The following is an 18,019-nucleotide window of genomic DNA, read 5'->3' as shown; positions in this document are numbered from 1 at the left end:
GAATTTTCCACAGTGGAAAATCCTCCTCATTGACTTGTATTTCCCAGCACTGCACACATATGTGCATGTGTACGCACAGAAATACACATATACTCCCTTCTGGTGTTAACTTGTAAACTTTAAATTTATTTGCATTCCTAGAGGTTAAAAATACAAAAAGGAAGAACTTCTAATGCTGAACTTACAGAAAGTGCAAATCGGGCCAAAAACTTTGGGGATGACTCTCATATTCTTTCCAAATGTTGCTGCTAATTTTTAATCTCTCATAGTCCCAGTAAGAAAGCACTGGCAAGTCATTTCTAAAATCTTGCTACTGCGGGGACTTGTTCAGACAATTGCCAGAAGTCAACACTGACTCAAAGGAACCAAAAAGAGAAAGAAAAATTATTAAATACGTAAGAAGCAATCCTATTTAATCAAATGTTGGTTCTGTTTTAGGCCTACCTACTTTTAGGTGTGCATTCCTGGGATATTATTCAATGACCAAATGCATTCATCCACCATTGCTTTCACTTAATCATTCTAATTCTGCCAGTTCTGAAGAGCTGAATGCCAAGCAAGACTCAAATATGGTGGGAAAAACCCTTCACACATTCAGTGAATTTGGTGTTTGAAATATTTAGCAATATATACAGAACATCCTTTCAATTGACAAGGAAGAGCTAATCACATGGAGAAAATAAGATGAGCACCCTATTCTCTCAACCTTGTGTCAAAGAAAGAAGGAATTCTGGCTTTCAGGAACCACCTACTAAAGCAATAATTCACTTGGTGAATTTTGAAAGGTGTGCAAGAAAGGATAATTTAAGGTTTTATTTGATATCTGGATTTGAAACTATGCTTTTGGAATTGAGGCAGAGGTTGGCTTCACATAATTTAACAACTGGTTTACCTAGTGTAGAATTGAAAATGTGTGAGAGAGCGTGCACCTTCCACAATTGTGCGCAGCTTCAAACACAGCGATTTCATGTGCGTGGCTTCCAGCACACCTGGGGCAGCCGCGGTGAGTAGAGTGGGCGAGGCACGGAAATCAGTTGGGTTGCGTGGACGAGGCGAGCGAGCCAGAGAGAGATATATAGGACGGGATAGTACCATGGCGGGTGGGTGGGCCCAGCTCGTGGTCGGAACTACTGGTACGGGCAAACCGGTCTGAACCGGCAAGAGCCCACCTCTGAATTGAGGCCACTGGAGAAAAGTAGAAAATGAGAGAAGAGGGTTAGATCCCTTAGATCCAGAAATTTTTAGTTTGGCCTCAATAGTTGAAGAGTGTTTTTAGAGGATTATTTTAATCAAAAAGAAATCCTAAAAAAACAGCATAAAGTGCCAACTATATATATATAAATTTATTTTGCACGTACGGTTTTAAAAAGGAAGCGGCCAAGGCCATGCAAGGGGCAAAACAAAATAAGATTGCTGTTGAGACCAAGGAAGCTCAGCAAGTACAATCTATCTTCCCTCTGTGGTCGATAAGCTGTAACTAAGAAAAAAATTAAAAGCAATATGCATCTTTTTTTTAAATAAAAATATGAAATATGCAAACAAAACATTCATTATCCACATTCTGTTTGCATTTCTTTTTGTCTGACAATAACATTTTACTGCTTGTTTTGTTCGCTTTCAAGTTTCCTCATGGTGTTATGAATGAATTTACCTAACAAAAGGTAGCTCTTGAGCTTTTGAATGAAAAAACAAAAACACTTTTCATACTAAAAATCATGAATTGGAAACAAGAAACCTCTCTAATACTGAGAGATACTGCAGCTACCTAATGGTTACATGATCAAAGCTATTTACACAAATCCATATAAAAAGACACATTTCCACCTCTTAGAAAGACTTGAGGGCCAATTTGAAAACAATACAGGTAGTCCTCAACTTACAACAGTTCATTTAGTGATCGTTTGAAGATACAACAGCACTGAAAAAAGTGACTAAATGATCATTTTCACATGACCATTGCAGCACCCCCATGGTCATGTGATCAAAATTCAGACTTGGCAAGTGACTCATGATGATTGCAGTGGGTCTGGCTCATGTGATCACCTTTTGCGACCTGACGCTTCGCTTCACATTATTTGTCAAGAACGTATTAGGTAATTTATATAATTATAAGCATGAATTGAATACATAAAATAGATACAAGTAGAGGAAACATTAGGACAGGGATGGTAGGCACGCTAGTGCTCTTATGCACGCCCCTTAACCACTTAACCACCATGTTACTAACTTTACTGCAGTGATTCACTTAACAACTGTGGCAAGAAAGGTCGTAAAATGACACAAAATTCACTTTACAAATGTCTCACTTAGCAACAAATTTTCGGCTCAGTTGTGGTCGTAAGTCAAGGACTATCTGTATATGACTTGTTAGCATGTGGATCTAACTAGAAATGAAACAGCTTTTCTTAACTGAAACGTGATTATATACAGATCAGAGTACTAGTCCCTGCAAATTACAATGCAATGGGATATCTCAAGACAGCACTTTTACTGTGGCATAAAGTTTTCAAGAGTAAAGTTAATAATGCAGCAGAGGCCATAAAAGCTTGAGTTTGCTAGATGGATATAACACAAACACACACATACACGTGTGCATATCTGTGTTTTCAAATCTCGTAAGGTATACTGGTTTCAGATATCGGTTAGTCCCGTGTTTCTCAATTTCTTGGTTGCTCTCAGAAGTTTGGACTTCAATTCCCAGAATTCCCTAGCCACACACCTGAAAGCCTCCAAAATTGGAAAAAAAAATTGCATTAGTCTAAAATCTTCCAAGGAGAAAGAAAAACAGCACAAAAGCGCGCCTTGTTAGTCTATTTAAAAACCATACGCAATAAGTAAGGGAAGTAACTTCGAATCCACTTTGGAAGCAGACCAGTGAGAAGTAGCAAAACACGCCGTTCTATACAGATTTCCCCTCTTCCTTGGGACTTTTCTTTCCCAACGTCACTTCCGTCAAGCTCGTGCAAGGAAACCCCCCCTCGGTTCCTGCCCTCGCGAAGAGCGTTGTAGAGTGTTTCCCCTTTCCCCCCCCCTCTGTCGCTATGGAGACGGCCGACAGCCAGCTGCGCGTGTCAGAGACCCTGGCGGCGTTCAACGCCTTTCTGAGTGGAAAGGCCGGAGATGGAGCTCGTGCCTCCGTTTGGTTCAAAGAGAGCAGCGCCCGAAATTTACGGAGCCGGGACTTCCTGGCCCCCAGGGCCGCTCTGAGGGCCATCTTCGCGAATGGACAGGTGGGGGCGGGGCTAAAATAGGGGGCGGGGCATGGAGACGAAAAGGGCGGGAGGGCTGACCGTTAACAAATCTGTGGAGATTCTCAGTCATCCAGGTTATGGTTGTTCCCAGGAGGGAACTGGACTTTCTTGTTTTTTCCTTTTGAAGACGTTTCGCTTCTCATCCAAGAAGCTTCTTCAGCTCTGACAGGATGGTGGGGAATGGAAGGATTTATATTCCTTGCAAGACAGCTGGACATTTGCATCCTTTTAGAGCAGTGTTTCTCAACCTTGGTAGCTTGAAGATGGGTGGACTTCAACTCCCAGAATCCCCCAGCCAGCAGTGCTGGCTGGTGGATTCTGGGAGTTGAAGTCCACCCATCTTCAAGCTACCAAGGTTGAGAAACACTGTTTTAGAGGGTCCTTGAAGCACTTGGAGGTTTATCTGTGTCCTCAGGGTCACCTGAGTAGGGCTAATGGTTCCTGTAGTCTGCAGTTTTTCTTCATGCTCCCACACCATTCAAAGGATGTTCATCCCAAATTGCATAACTAAAAGTCTATAAGAGATTCTCAAATCATCCAGGTCGTGGTTATCCCATGGTTATCAAATCCTTCCATTCCCATCAGCCAGCCAGAGCTGAAGAAGCTTCTTGGATGAGAAGTCTTCAAAGAAAAAAATCCAGTGGTCTCCTGAAAAAGCACCTTTGGGATAACCATGACTTGGATGACTGAGAATCTCCATAGACCAGTGGTGGGTTGCTCCCAGTTCTGTTCGGTTCTTTAGAACTGGTAGTAAAAGTGGCGGGAGGCTCTGCCCACCTTCCCGGATGTCATCATTGACGATCTGCGCATGTGCAGAAGCTTCTGTGCATGCGCAGAAGCGCGAGCGAAGCAAGCGTGCACATGCTCCTGTTGCGAACCAGTAGTAAAGATAAGTAGAGCCCACCCCGCCATAGACTTTTAGCTATGCAATTTGGAATGAACACCCTTCAGATGGTGTGGGAGTATGAATGGATTTCCAAAAAAACTGCAGACTACAGGAACCATTAGCACTTCTCAGGTGACCCTGAGGACACAGATAAACCTCCAAGTGCTTCAAGGACCCTCTGAAAGGATGCAAATGACCAGCTCTCTGCAAGGAGTACAAATCCTTCCATTCCTCACCACCCAATCAGAGCTGAAGAAGCTTCTTGGATGAGAAGCGAAAGGTCTTCAAAGAAAAAACAAGAAAATCCAGTTACCTCTTGAAAAAAGCATCTTTGGGTTATTAGTTAATGTGCGAATGAGTTACATAGTTGCACCTGCCAACCTTGCTGCGTCTCTCCAAAGGTTAAATAAATGCGACCTAATGCATGGGGCATTGGGAAACCTTAGGGCTGTAGGCTAGATTGGGAGTTGAAAAAAATCATCCCTGAGGAACATAGAAATAAGTTAGTTCTGTATTATTGTAAAGTAATATTGCTTCAATATTGTAACATATATTGTAATATTGTAAAGTATATTGCTTCAAAACTGAGGCACTCTGAGTTTGACATGGAACTGATGAGAAACAGATCCCTCAGTTTGAGAGACCTTTGCAAAGGAGCTCCTTTGCCCACCTGAAAATACGAATTGCCAAGTAATTCAGGCACAGCCAAAAAAAATACCAGTATATATTAAGGGGAGGATGAAGTCTTTTTATAAGATACAGAAACAAATGATACAAATGATATTTGGTATAAGTGATATCGGTACATCAGAAAGCAAGGGGTCAAATAATGAAATGCATTGTGAGTCTTGAACAATAGAAAAATAATTATTCTAGATGACATTCCACAGATGCCAAATGTATGGGTTTGTGTCTTTCCTAAAACTTATGAATATATTCAAGGATTTTCAGAATATATTCTATCATTTAGTGTTGAGAAGTTCTCATAATACCAAAAGAAATAGCTTTGGCTAAGAAGAAAAAATATTTTCCTGAAGTTAGAAAAGAGGCCTAGATTTCCATGTTAAAAATACTAATATCAACTTTTAAAATGCCATTAATGAAACCTAAAACTCTTAACCAAGTTGGTTATATATATACTAATCTTCACGTGTTTAATTATTAACCATTTTCTTGGCTCATACAGTACACTGAATCATATCCTATCCAAATGGACTGCATTTCCATGACATAATAAGCTTAGTGTTAACCTTGATTCTGCTTTTATGGTTTAGCAAATACAGTCTTGTTAGATTATGGTTCAATGTAATATGTGAATCCAGGCAGTGGGTTAATTCAGTGATCAGATGGAATATACGGCATTGTGTGAACATAGCCCATTCTACAAGAATCTCAAAAGTTTACAGAACAGAAGCTTTGAGAATATGGAAGGAATGGAGTCACATAATGAAAACAGAAATCCAGTGACACACACACATTCACACACACACACACACACACACAATTTAATACAATAATAAAAACAAATACAAATTAAACTCAGAGAGAGAATAGAAAGATAGAATAAAAATGTAAAGAATGTTTTCAAAGCTTTAACCACTGCCTTTTGTATATTAAATAGAAAGTCCTTATCCAGATCATTCTCTTGTCATTTGTGTTTCCACTTTAGCTTTCTTCTATGTCTCATAATTCACAATTTTTTTATTACCCAATGTTCTAATATTTCTGTATCAGGCAAAGTTTGTTTTATATTTATCACTCCTTCATTAACATCTTTTGGGCATAGTCTATCCGTAGAAGTAGACAACATTGCTGATGTTTCTGACATAGCTACAATTTCTGGTCCCATTCTTTAAAAATCTCCTGGAATATTTGTTTGAGTTTGAAAATCCCTGTGACCAAAATCCAAAAACAACTTTTTTCCCCTTTTCCTTTTCTGCCTGGAGTTTTTAGTCCCCTCTAGTGTCCAATTTCTGAAATCATAAAATCTCAAATCTCTGTTATGACTTAATATAGATAGATCAATTTAGTTCCTATGAAAAGCTATTTATTTATTTCTAAAATCTCCAAACTGGTAAAATTATCAATATTCCAGATTTGACTGTACTTTTAATTCATTTTCTTGGATCAAAATCTTGTTTAGCTTGCTGTTTATTTCCAATTCTTTATAGTCTTAAACTTGTGGTTAATTTATTTTGGTTCAAGAAAGAAGATAATTTCATCAGGTAGCTTTTCAAACTTGTCATTCTGAAAGTCTCTGATAGCTTTAAGATAATTAAATAGGCAATTTCCCAAAGTGATTAGAAATTGAGATTAGCTAACCAGATATCCTTTTTAAAAGCTCTGCTGTAGTTGTGATGGCTTGATCCCTTTATCTCCTGGGACTCAAATCAGTCAGAGACTGCTGTCCTGTGGTTTCTTCATGAGGAGCAGCCACCAGGAATACACGTGGGTAATCTCTCCTCCCCACTTTTTTGGACATTTAATTCTTCCATCCATTGGAAGTCCAAAATTCAAAAGTATTTCTTAACAACATACGTTATAGCTTATATAATAGATATAGAATTAATCTATTTTCTTTTGTATTCATAGGAGAAACTAGTACCCCATCATCTACAATGCCATTGTTGTGGTTTATTCTGGAGCTTTAAAATCAGAATATCTTTCTAATGTGTGGCATGGTTTGTTTCTGTTCTTGAACAACTAGCACCAGAAGGATGTCAAATCTACTTGTCTTTTGTGTTTTATATTGTGCTAGGTTCCCAAAGACATCATTGAGCGTGTACTTTCACTGAAGTGCCCAGGAGTGCCTCCCATTCACAGCTGTCAAAATGTTCCCGCTGGACTGATTGTGCAATTGGATAGACCAGCAGTCTTTGAGCAGATTCTGACAGCTCTTCCTGTATACACAAAGCCTCCTTTGACATCCCAGGGACACTGCATCATCCTCAACTGTGTGCCCCTGCATGGGCGGAAAGACCTGAAGTCACTCAGTCTGGGTCATCTGAGGGCCATCCTCATCACTGACCACTTGGCGGGCCTGCTCCAAGCTCAAGGGTTAGTGCATGGAATGAGCCTTAATTGTCAAATCACTTTACAGCTCAGGTTCTACAAACATGTATGACTTTCCTACTCCTTAAAGTCCTTTCATTTTGGGTTGTCAAGGTATTTATGAGATGCAAATTAGATGCACTTCCATTGGCTCATGGCCCTTTAATCTATTATTCCATTATGCTGTTTTTTCAGAGGATTTTCTGCAGATTATACCGTATTAGCAGTGGCATGAATGCAATGATTGTGAGCTTGTTTGCTGTAGAATTCCTTTGTTTGTTTTGCACAAACAGAATAAACGTGCAGCTGGTTCCAGCTTTTGTTGATGAGGAAATCCATCAGTTCTTGCAGCAGATACAAGTTGATTGGCCTTCTGGGTCAGAAGCTTCTCGAGTTCCTAAGGACATTCTGGCCTTGAAGGAAACCCTTTGCCAATGTCAATATACTACATTTATCCCAGCAGACCAGGATGAAATTGTATGTAAACTGCACTTGAAAAAGTTCCTGGAGAAGCAGGAGGGACTGGAAGGCTATGACCCCAACTTGGATGTCTTTCTTGGTAAGTGGTTTACATTCCTTTGGATAATATATGGATTGATTGATTATATGCCATCAAGTCGTTTTTGACTTCTAGGAACCATACAGATAAACTTTCTCCGTGATGAATATGGACAAATAGCACTATTATATCCATCCTCATGCAATAATCCTGTAAAATAGGTTGCTGTGAATATTTTAATTTTATGGATGGACTGAGATGATGCCTTGCAGGATTTGGACCCCTATTACTGATTCAATTTGATTTTAGTTGCATACGGTACTTCCTTCCAGAAGGCTTACAAAACAACAATACACATTGTGTTAAATTACCACAAAAAACAATAAATAAAGCAAGAAAAACAATGTTTATTAAAAAAAAAAAAAGAGGGAACTGGCAATCTGAAAGACAGTCTGGTCCTGCAGTAATTACTATTTTTCAAATGCTGAATGATTGGGAAGATTTTAAATTGTAAAGTTATTTCTCTTTGGGGTCTGAGTTCCATAATTGGAACATGGTGGCTGAGAAAGCCCTATTTTTGACTTTCTTACTGTGAGCTAAACTGGGTCCTGCTCTACTGTTCATTGGTCAGATGGATGTTACACACAGGAAAGGGTTTTATAGTTAGAGCTACAGAGCATTTCAATTCCATATAATTAGGAATAAACAGTCCATGAAGTAGGCCCTCCAGGATATATACAGTATACATATAGCGATTTCAGCCTGAGTGTCCTTTTGGTAATCTCCTTTTCGGTTTCAGTAACAGAAGAGAAGTTGCACCATGTGGCTGAGCTCCAGCATGTGGCCCAGCAATGCACAGTGAGTAGATTGACAAAGGTTTGGCTCAAGGTGGATGGAAATAGCAGTCTTACCTGTCTATGACTCTCCTGGGAACTGCTGTTCTTCTCCAGGAGGCTGTGCCAGGAGTTTACTGTAATATTGTGCATATTGTGAACAATGAGGAGGCATTCCAGCAGCAGAAGGTGGATCTACTGTGGAGATTAGTAGCACAGCCAGAATCTTTCACAACTCACCAGGTATGGAATGGTCTGTCTTCTGGGAAGGGTTTTTTATTATTACTATTGTTTATTTTTGGTGCTTTCAAATCAATATTGATTCCTGGTGACTTCCTGTACAAGTTCCTGCGATTATGTTGGCAAGACTTTCATAAGTGGTTTGCCTTTGCCTTCTCCTTCCTATGGCTGATAGAGAGTGACTGGCCCAATCATCAACTGGCATTGTGGCTAAAGTGGAACTAGAACTCTCAAGTCTCCCTGTTTCTGGCCTGTTGCCTTAGCCACTATCCCATACTGGCTTCTGGGAAGGATATATTATATACAATACAATCAAACGTTTCCTACTCAATTGGATTGCTTTAAGAAAAGATGACATGCTTCTTTGTGTCATCACTAAAGCTAGCCTGTCCCATGTCTCATGCTCAGCCCATTCCAGCAACCCTGCTCTGTGACTTTTGCTAAACAGTCTGGGTATCTTATCTACCCCCAAAACACCTATTCCTCTGTTACATGCTAACATCCTTTTATAAAAAGTGAAAAGCAACTTAATGATGGAAAGCAAATTATGTCAGGAGATTGCTTGTGATTAGTGGTTGGTATTTATTTTTTTTTTATTTCTTAGAAACACCTTGTTTGTGGGCCTGTGAAAATTACCTGCACTGATTCTTGCATGAATGCTTTTCAGTACTACCAGTAAGTTCCCAATCTCTCTCATGATTTCGGCACAGTATCATTGAATTCCACTTATGTCAGCAGACCTCTTTTCCTTCTTGAACAAGCTGCTGATAACATTCTTACTTGATGCTCCAGAAAATAAGCTGTGGCACAGCAGCTCACCAAGCAAATCAATCCCTGTTTTACTACCAGTTGAACTTGTCTGATTTGTGAAAATCTGTAACATTCTTCTTCTATAGTAGAGTCCCTGAGAAGGCTCTAAGAAATGGAAAGGCAGGTTTAGTAGTCTTGAGCCTGAAGGACAGTCCTGTTGGTGGGTAGAATTCTGTGTTCTCATTTCACACTGAAACTCAGTTACAACACTAGAGCCAGAGCTGACAAAAAGGACAGACTTCTTCCTGTAAGACTTCTTCCTGAGAAAATAAGGGTTTTCCATCAGATTAACTTTGGCAGCCAATAATACAAAGAGAGAATAAATACAAGAAAAATACTCTTTCCCCTTGACATAAATTTCAGTATTTTTGTAAAAGAGAAGCATGTGGCTGTTCTGAGAAAATACCTTAAGAGACATCTTGGGAAAGCTGTTGGATCAAAAACTTGGACAAAGTGAATGGCAGCATGAGCTTTGAGCCTGCATGTAACAGAGCCAGCGGTAGAACACTGGTCTGGAAAACACTATCAGATAGGTAGTTGGGATTAATGGTTAGCAGAAGATGAGCTAACAGTCCCACCCATGCTGGTCCAGGGCTGAGGTGCATTACATTACTGTGGCTGTATTTCCCCCCACCTATTTCCATGTGTCTTAGCAGCTATAGATTGTTACAGTAGAATATACAATAAAGGAAGAGTTGGACCATTATGAAATGAATACTTGAAGGAAGGGGAATTCTTCTTGGAAAGATTCTTAAGCTCTTTTTTAAGCTATTGTAGAAGAAGAAGAAGAAGAATTAACCTTTTCCATCTTTCAATGAAGAGAAGGGTACCTCATGATAAATTTGCTGTTTTGAAAATAGCAGCAGTGATACTGTAGGCAGTAAGCCAAATGCACAGACATACATTGTTATTTTAACTGAGATCTTGCTGTTTGTAACTTGTAGACTACGACACTCCCAGATGTATAAAGCTTCAGTGCTGAAATATGGAGATCTCTCTAAAGGTAATTGTCTATCCTGCTATGTATAATCATCGTTTCCCTCTCTTTTTATTGTGCTCCTTTTTGGAAACTAAGATGATTTCCTTGATGAGGGTGTGACATTGTCCAGATGAGGGTTATATCAGTCGGATCTGATGCTGGCTGAGTCATAACTTTTGACCACTCCCCTTGCTCCGCCCCTTTCATGCTCAGTTTAGACTCAGTCGGCCTGAGAGAAACATCTCCTACAGATCTGGCTATACGAGAATAATGATGATGTATTTTATTGCTGGATGGCAACTTGTTTTAGTTAGAACCAGGGGAAATATGTATTATATTATCTATTTGACTTGTTAGATTCTGTGAGGAATTGCTGTGTGCCAAGAGAATGTTTTTTGGGCCTAGAGGTATCCAGTGTGCTTCTGTACCTGATATGAACTTTGGACTTTTGTGCAGCAATGAAAGGCTCAAAAGAACACTCAGTTATATAGAGAGACTGTTAACCTCTTCATTAACCACTTAAGCATCACACACACAAATTTTCATACTCCTTTGCCTTGTTGCACCCTGGCGAGGAGGAACCAGGGAAGACGGGAGCATTCCATAACATTCCATCCCCATTGCTCTACACAGCCTTCCTCTTTATCTTTTGACAGTGACATTCTGTTAACATTCCATCATGTTGTTGTCCTGCTATTAGGATGCTGGGTCAAATGCCAGTTGGTACATGGTGGTGAACTTTTAGTCTCAGGATTGACTTCCCTGCCTTTTTACCTTGTTTGATTCTACACATATGCATTCTTTTTCTAAATTTTGATTGTTCTGTTCTGTCTACCCCATCCAATATTTTTGTTCCGTTAACTCTTCCATGGCTGTACGTTGCCTTGAATTTAGATCTTGCCAGTCACACTTTCAGTTTAATTGTCTGTCCAACTGCTTGAAATATTTTCTTATGAGTCTTGTTAACCTTTCTAGTTTTTACATTCAACTTCAGAAGGAAATCAAAGGCTTCCCCTTCTAGATCCTCAATTGGCTTTGGTGAGATGCATAGCACATAAATTTGATTAATTAATAAAATAAAATATTGAGGGATGAGTTTCATAGAAGGTTTTTTTTTCCCATTTGTGATGAATAGTTCTTTTTTCCTCTGATGTCCTTTTTGCAGATGCCTCGTGGACCAAAGTAATCAGCATACTGACATCAGCTGCTATCCGATTTGAGATGCTGAGTATAGTTCATCAGAATCAGGTAAGCAGTGAGGTTCAGCCTCTGAGTAGAAATAGTAAGACTGCCTTCTGTGCAACTGAAATGTGGAATAATTTTGAAAATACACACGCTTATATCTAGAATAAAGAGTTTATGCTAATCCAGCATAAAGAATGAATGCTGTGTTATAAACATAATATGGTCATAAACTTAGCTAAATTTGCATGATTGTTGAATGCAGAATTTGTTGGCATGGGAATGAATTATAAGATTTGTGGACTTGTTTATACTCCTATATTCCAGATGAAGCTGAACATGAATTATGAGGAAAAGGAATGATATCTACTCTAGTAGCTTTTCCTATCTTAAAATTTTCCTGATATAAACGTTTTTATTCTGGTGCTATGTATGGGATCATGGGAAATAACATTCTTAACATCTAGAGCAGGGGTGTCAAACTGGCGGCCTGTGGGCGGGATGCGTCACACACAGACCATGCCCACCCAAGCTCCATGAAGCGAAAAAACTTCGTGATATGTCACGTGATAGCAATGTGACACAGTGAGTTTAACATCCACAAGGGGGAAGGCAATGGTATATGGGATACCAAACAGAGATTGCTATCACGTTGATGAATTTGGGGGGGGGGGGAAGAGCAAGTGAATCATTGTAATGTCACTTCTTGGCAAAGGGCAATTTTAGCAATTACTTCAGGCTTCTGGATGTGTTAGCCACTGCAATTGGCCTTCCCCAACCTGACTAGGCATTCTGGGTGTTTCAGTCCCAAGATAGTTGGGGTCACCAGAAGGGAAAAGGCTAAATAAAACAGCTTTTTATATAGACTGATTGGTGCCTTAATGCAGCAGAGCCCAGCTAGTAGTTTGCATACTGTAAGGTGGGATTGAGGTTAAGACACTGAAACTTCCAAGTCTTCCTTGGTGGGATCTACATTCTCTGGCAATCTGGGCCTAAAATAGAAAATACTGAGAACCATGTCTGAAAGCTAAGGCATGACAATTGGACTTCTTGTTGGTTTGAAAACCTTTTGCTGCTTATCCAAGTAGCTTCTTCAGTCTGATGAAAACTTAATAATCTTCATCAACTGAGAACCATGGCTATAGTATTTTCTTTTAATTCATTTCTCACAGCGGAACCTTGATTTAGGTAATTACGGGCAAGATTACGGGAGCAGAGTTCAGGAACTCATTGGCAATAGGACTAGAGCTTTACTTACTTTCTTGCCAAGAGAATTTGTTTTTGCTCCCTCAGGTTTTCTTGGATGTAGAAGAAAACAATATCTCTATGAAGGGGACCAAAGGTGGAGCCTTTGTGATGTATAATTGTGCTCGACTTGCCACGCTCTTTGAAACATACCAGAGATCAGTAGAACAAGGTGAAAGTCTTTTTGGCTTGTATACTGGCTTCATCCATGTTTCTGCTTGGCTGAATTGGCAGTCTTCGCATTATTTTGAAAGAGCCCACTCATCTCCTCTTTATCTTAATTGTTTACATACAGCAATATAAATATAGAGTGGTTTGCAATACAGTAAAGCAATCTGCTAAGTAATTTTAAGTGTGTAAGTGAAGGAATTTATAATAGAAAGCTTATTAAGTTGCATATAATTTGCATTGGCTTGTTAGAGTAATTATCTTATTGATACAAAAGGAAATAGTGGATCACGATAACTGGTCCTCACCAATCTTCCATCATGCCACTACAGTGCATTAACTTAATTTTGTTTCCATCTCTGACTAATCTTCTTACATTTCTTGCTTACTGTGATAACTAATATCTGCCATCCAATTCAGGTCTGTATCCAGTCTTTCCCCAGTCTTCTGAACTGAACTACTCCTCTCTCAGGGAAGAGGTGAGCAAAGAATTACATAGACCCAAGCTTGGAGACCTCTCTAGAGTCAATTGAATAGTCCAATGCGTCGGAAATGAAAACTTCATTTTCTGGATAAAAGATTGTTTTACCTAATTCCCCAATAAAAGATTGCTCCCAATAATTTAGTTTTTCCTTCCTTCCTTCCTTCCTTCCTTCCTTCCTTCCTTCCTTCCTTCCTTCCTTCCTTCCTTCCTTCCTTCCTTCCTTCCTTCCTTCCTTCCTTCCTTCCTTATAGCATATATGCCAGGGGTCCTCAAACTACAGCCCACAGGCCGGATACGGCCCGCCAAAGCCATTAATCCAGCCTGCGCGGGACTACAAGGCTGCCCCGCCCACATCGTCTCACCTACCTGCCGGCACCCACCCACCTTTTAGAAGCCGAGGAGGCCAAAAACAGGCCTGTTTTTGGGTGGCAGAGTAGTTCTGGAGGCCGAGGAGGCCAAAAACGGGCCCATTTTTGGCCTCCCCAGGCTCCAGAGAAGGGGAGGGAGGGAGAGAGACACACACACACACACACACACTCACAAAAACAAGTCCCTCACACACACCACAAGGCAGCCACATCCCTTCACTAACCTCCTTTCCACCCTCAGGAGCATAACAAATTAAAGTTTAACTTGTGTGCATTTTTTAATGGACTGCTAAATTGGCCACGTCCACCCAATCACATGACCACCTAGCCACGCCTACCCAGCTGGTCCAGCCCCCAAACAGTCTGAGGGATCGTGAATTGGCCCCGAGTTTAAAAAGTTTGACGATTCCTGATATATGCAGTACCACCTCATGACACCCCACTCTCCCCCACCCCATTCTTTTGCTTAAATAGAGTGTCGAGGGAAAGATTGCTGATCCGGTACTTTTGTTTATAGCATGGGAGTGGGAAAAACAAATATTTTGGAAGGGGATCATGGTTTCCACTCTTCTCCATCCTATTCACTAATGACCCCGATGAAGCCAGGATTGATGCTTCTACCTGCTAGGTGCAATATGGAAATAGCAAATGGAATGGATTCTGTTGGACAAACCCGGGCCTCTGCTCTTTGTTTTCTCTAGGGGGAATGGCTCTTGTTATTCAATAGCATCCTGCCTTTCCAGGAGGTCTTGACCCTCGTAACCCAGCTCCTGCTCCCCAGTGGTGAACTAAGAATAACAGTTAGCACGGAGGCGGTAAGATGGGCTATTTCATGGCAGAATGTTATGGCTCCTTTCCCTTCCTTCATCTTGTTTTGAGGAACAGTGTTAGCATGTTATTCCAAACCCCAAACACTTAATTGCTGTTGAAGTTCAGACTCCAGATAGGGGAGATATTTTTTTCACTTCAGAGGGTGCTTTGATCGGGATAATTATTAAATTCCTAGGCATTAGATTGCTTCTGATTCAGTCTCTGTGATGTCCAATTAAAAAAGACCTCAGATAGTATTTTTGAAGAAATGTTTTAATCAACTCCTAGACACCAACTGTCAGCAACCTTAATTCTCCCAAGGTATTTGTACTAAGAGAAATGAAACTGTAGTGCTTCTGTTATAGATTTGTAAGTTCCTGATTCAGCTAAGCATGGATTTCAGTTCCTACTACAACCGAGTGCACATTCTGGGGGTAAGTGCTCTGGAAAGGATATGAAGATACATAAAATTCAGAACGTAAGTCCAAAATGCACCATTTAATGCCTCTCATTATGGCAAATAGAAAGAAAATGGTGGGTTTACTGTGAGACAATGAGAGACTTAAAGCACTATGAATAATTTAACCTGTTTTATCTGCCTGTGCTGTTAACTATAGCATGGAGACTCCTACAAAACCTTTTATCTGATAAACTCCTTTTATCTCATTCCCAACCCACTATGGAGGAAGGCTGAATTCATCCTTAGCTCTTACAATTTTAAAGTCGAGTGTAGGGTTTTTTCCCAATACATCTCTTGGCTTGCAAAATGATCTATGACACAATCTGGGTGATTTGTTGTTTGTGTCCCCTCAGCATCTATGGAACTATGAACACATCCTCTTCTGGATGTTGTCCTTCATTGAGATTTTTTAAAGCAATAGTAAGCTGCCTTTAAATTGTTACATGTGGGAATCCTCGGATGTGATCATGATATCAATACCAATTTTATACTCCAATAGAATCAATGTTTCCCCTCTCTGCTGGCCAAAGGTTCCATAACACTGGAAAATCCCATAGCACAGAAAAATTCCTCCTTACTGGTTACTAAAAATGAAATTCTCCCATTATGGCTGTTTATTGTGTGAATCCAGCTCATATCTGGATGGTGAAATGCATCTTTTCCAAGCACAACCACAGAAAAAGAAAGAAAAGGGAGAACGTGAAAGGATTTAATCCCTTTTTCTTCCCACCCCGAAGTTCATCCACAAGAAAGCTGTATCTGTTTCTCTCCACACTATCTTGATCATTACTTCTGCCTCCCAACAGGAACCACGTCCCCATTTGTTCAGCCAGATGTTTGCCCGGCTGCAGCTGATGAGAGCTGTGAGGGAAGTGTTCCACAGTGCCCTGGCCACCTTCCACCTACCTCCTCTAAGTCAGATCTGATCAGATTGGTCTCATACCTGGGCTCGGGAACCGCCTCTGCCTCCCTTTGGTGAAGAGGAAATGGAGAACTCATTCCGATGAGTGGGAGAATGGAGCATGGGATGTTACACTGTACTGACTAATGGACAGCTACTCAGTATATCCTTGCAGGACACACATTTTGTTAAAGCCCTGAATTGATAAAAACAGGACACGTCAATTTCTTCTGAAATGATTCCGAAATTCTTGGAGATAATGAATTCCAGTCATGGAACAGAGAAAGAGGCACATACCCTGTATTATAATTGCCTTGTTTCTGAAGTTTGTTTTAGATCGCACTGGGTTTAAGCAGTGTTAAGCCAAATGAATAGAATGCTGGTGGATGCAAATGACTGTTTACTTACATGTTTTTAAAATTCTGTTCTCAAATTGGAAACATTTATTTTCATACAATTAAACAGAAAAAAGTTGTTACCAGTAGCAGGGCAAGAGTGTGTAAATAAAATAACGCGGACACATGGAGATCTGTGACTGCAATTCCTTGAGGGTTCTCTATAAGCTCGTCTGTGCTGTGGTACTAATTTTATCTAAACATCAGAAGGTGGACAAAGGTTCAGTTATAGTATTGGTCTATGGCTTATGAAAAGACAAGGGAAAGAAGGTTGAGATTATAATCACCAGTCTGCTCAGCATCCGCTCTCATGAACAATAACATTATATGGAGAACAAAGTAATGTAATAAAATGTGTGCTATCTACCTTTATTTTTATCCTCATGTGCCCATCACATGGCCCGTCAGTATTGATGTAGTGGACATCGCAGTTCTTTGTGTAGGGTGGTGGAGACATTTTCTTTGGGGAAATGTGGTCAATGATAGACATTAATTATTGCCACCGTTTCATCAGACCAATGAGTGATTTGCATTTAGCCAATCTTGATGGTCACAATGTGGTAGCAGTTTACAAGGGCAAGATGAAATTGCAGCTGAAATTGAGCGTGGTGATCCTGGGACCATGGCCCCACCTTATTCCCCGCCATGTGCTCTGAAAGTGCCTGGATGCACCCTGCACTTCCCAAAGGAAGGAGTCACACTTGTCCTATGGTACATTTGCTGTAGGCCATAGACTGACCCACTAAGGGAACTACCAATTATTTTTAAGGATAATCTCTCTTGATAACCTGATTTTGTTCAGCATTGGGAACAAAGTGTGGCTGGGCTGCCACATCTGAATTGAAATGTAGCCTCCCGGATTAGTAAGTACCATCTGTAAGGTATGGAACACTCTGCAAAATTGTTTTTCGATGGAGAGACCAAGTTATTATTTTGATGCCTATGCTAGTTCCAAGTGCGCCAAAGGAGTCTTAGTACAACCATGCTGTGGGGTTATGAAATATGCCTGTTGCTCTGGAGAATCCATAACCACAGTCAGGCCAGGAACTGAAATGCTGGATTATCAAGTATCTGTCTGAAAGACATGACGCTGCATCGGCCTTATCGGAGCAAATATTGGGGTTAAAGAAACTGATGAAAGATGAATCCTAACTTGGAGTATTGGGCTTAATGGAGAAAAGCTAGCATATACGGGGAAGGCAAAGGTCCTTAGTACTGGGAGCCACTTGTTCTAAATGAGTTTGGGGGGGATACCCCCCCAATACTCATTTCTCCTGCCGCTGAAAGTCTTACTGCCCTGGAATGCCTATCCATCCATCCATCCTCTATCTAATTCTAATCTATCTACAGTATATCCCGCCTTTATTATTTTTACAAATAACTCAAGGCAGCGAACAAATCCAACACACCTTCTTCCTATTTTCCTCACAACAACCCTGTGAAGTGGGACCTGAGAT

At 40.4% G+C, this 18,019-nt stretch overlaps 1 protein-coding gene across 1 annotated transcript; it reads left to right on the top strand.

Annotated features, from left to right (window-relative positions):
* Window positions 1–2,945: 2,945 nt before the first annotated feature.
* DALRD3 (DALR anticodon binding domain containing 3) lies at window positions 2,946–16,693 on the top strand. The gene is made up of 13 exons (XM_034431692.3): window positions 2,946–3,230; window positions 6,896–7,194; window positions 7,482–7,747; window positions 8,487–8,545; window positions 8,638–8,763; window positions 9,365–9,435; window positions 10,515–10,573; window positions 11,715–11,797; window positions 13,025–13,148; window positions 13,565–13,623; window positions 14,698–14,811; window positions 15,172–15,240; window positions 16,073–16,693. The coding sequence occupies exons 1-13, from the start codon at window positions 3,042–3,044 to the stop codon at window positions 16,190–16,192; spliced, it is 1,638 nt and encodes a 545-aa protein (XP_034287583.2). The 5' UTR covers window positions 2,946–3,041; the 3' UTR covers window positions 16,193–16,693.
* Window positions 16,694–18,019: the final 1,326 nt, after the last annotated feature.

Source organism: Pantherophis guttatus, chromosome 2 (assembly GCF_059756535.1).
Source record: "Pantherophis guttatus breed Tessera chromosome 2, ASM5975653v1, whole genome shotgun sequence".
Classification (NCBI taxonomy): Eukaryota; Metazoa; Chordata; class Lepidosauria; order Squamata; family Colubridae; genus Pantherophis; species Pantherophis guttatus.
This window is presented reverse-complemented; position numbering and strand designations above follow the sequence as displayed.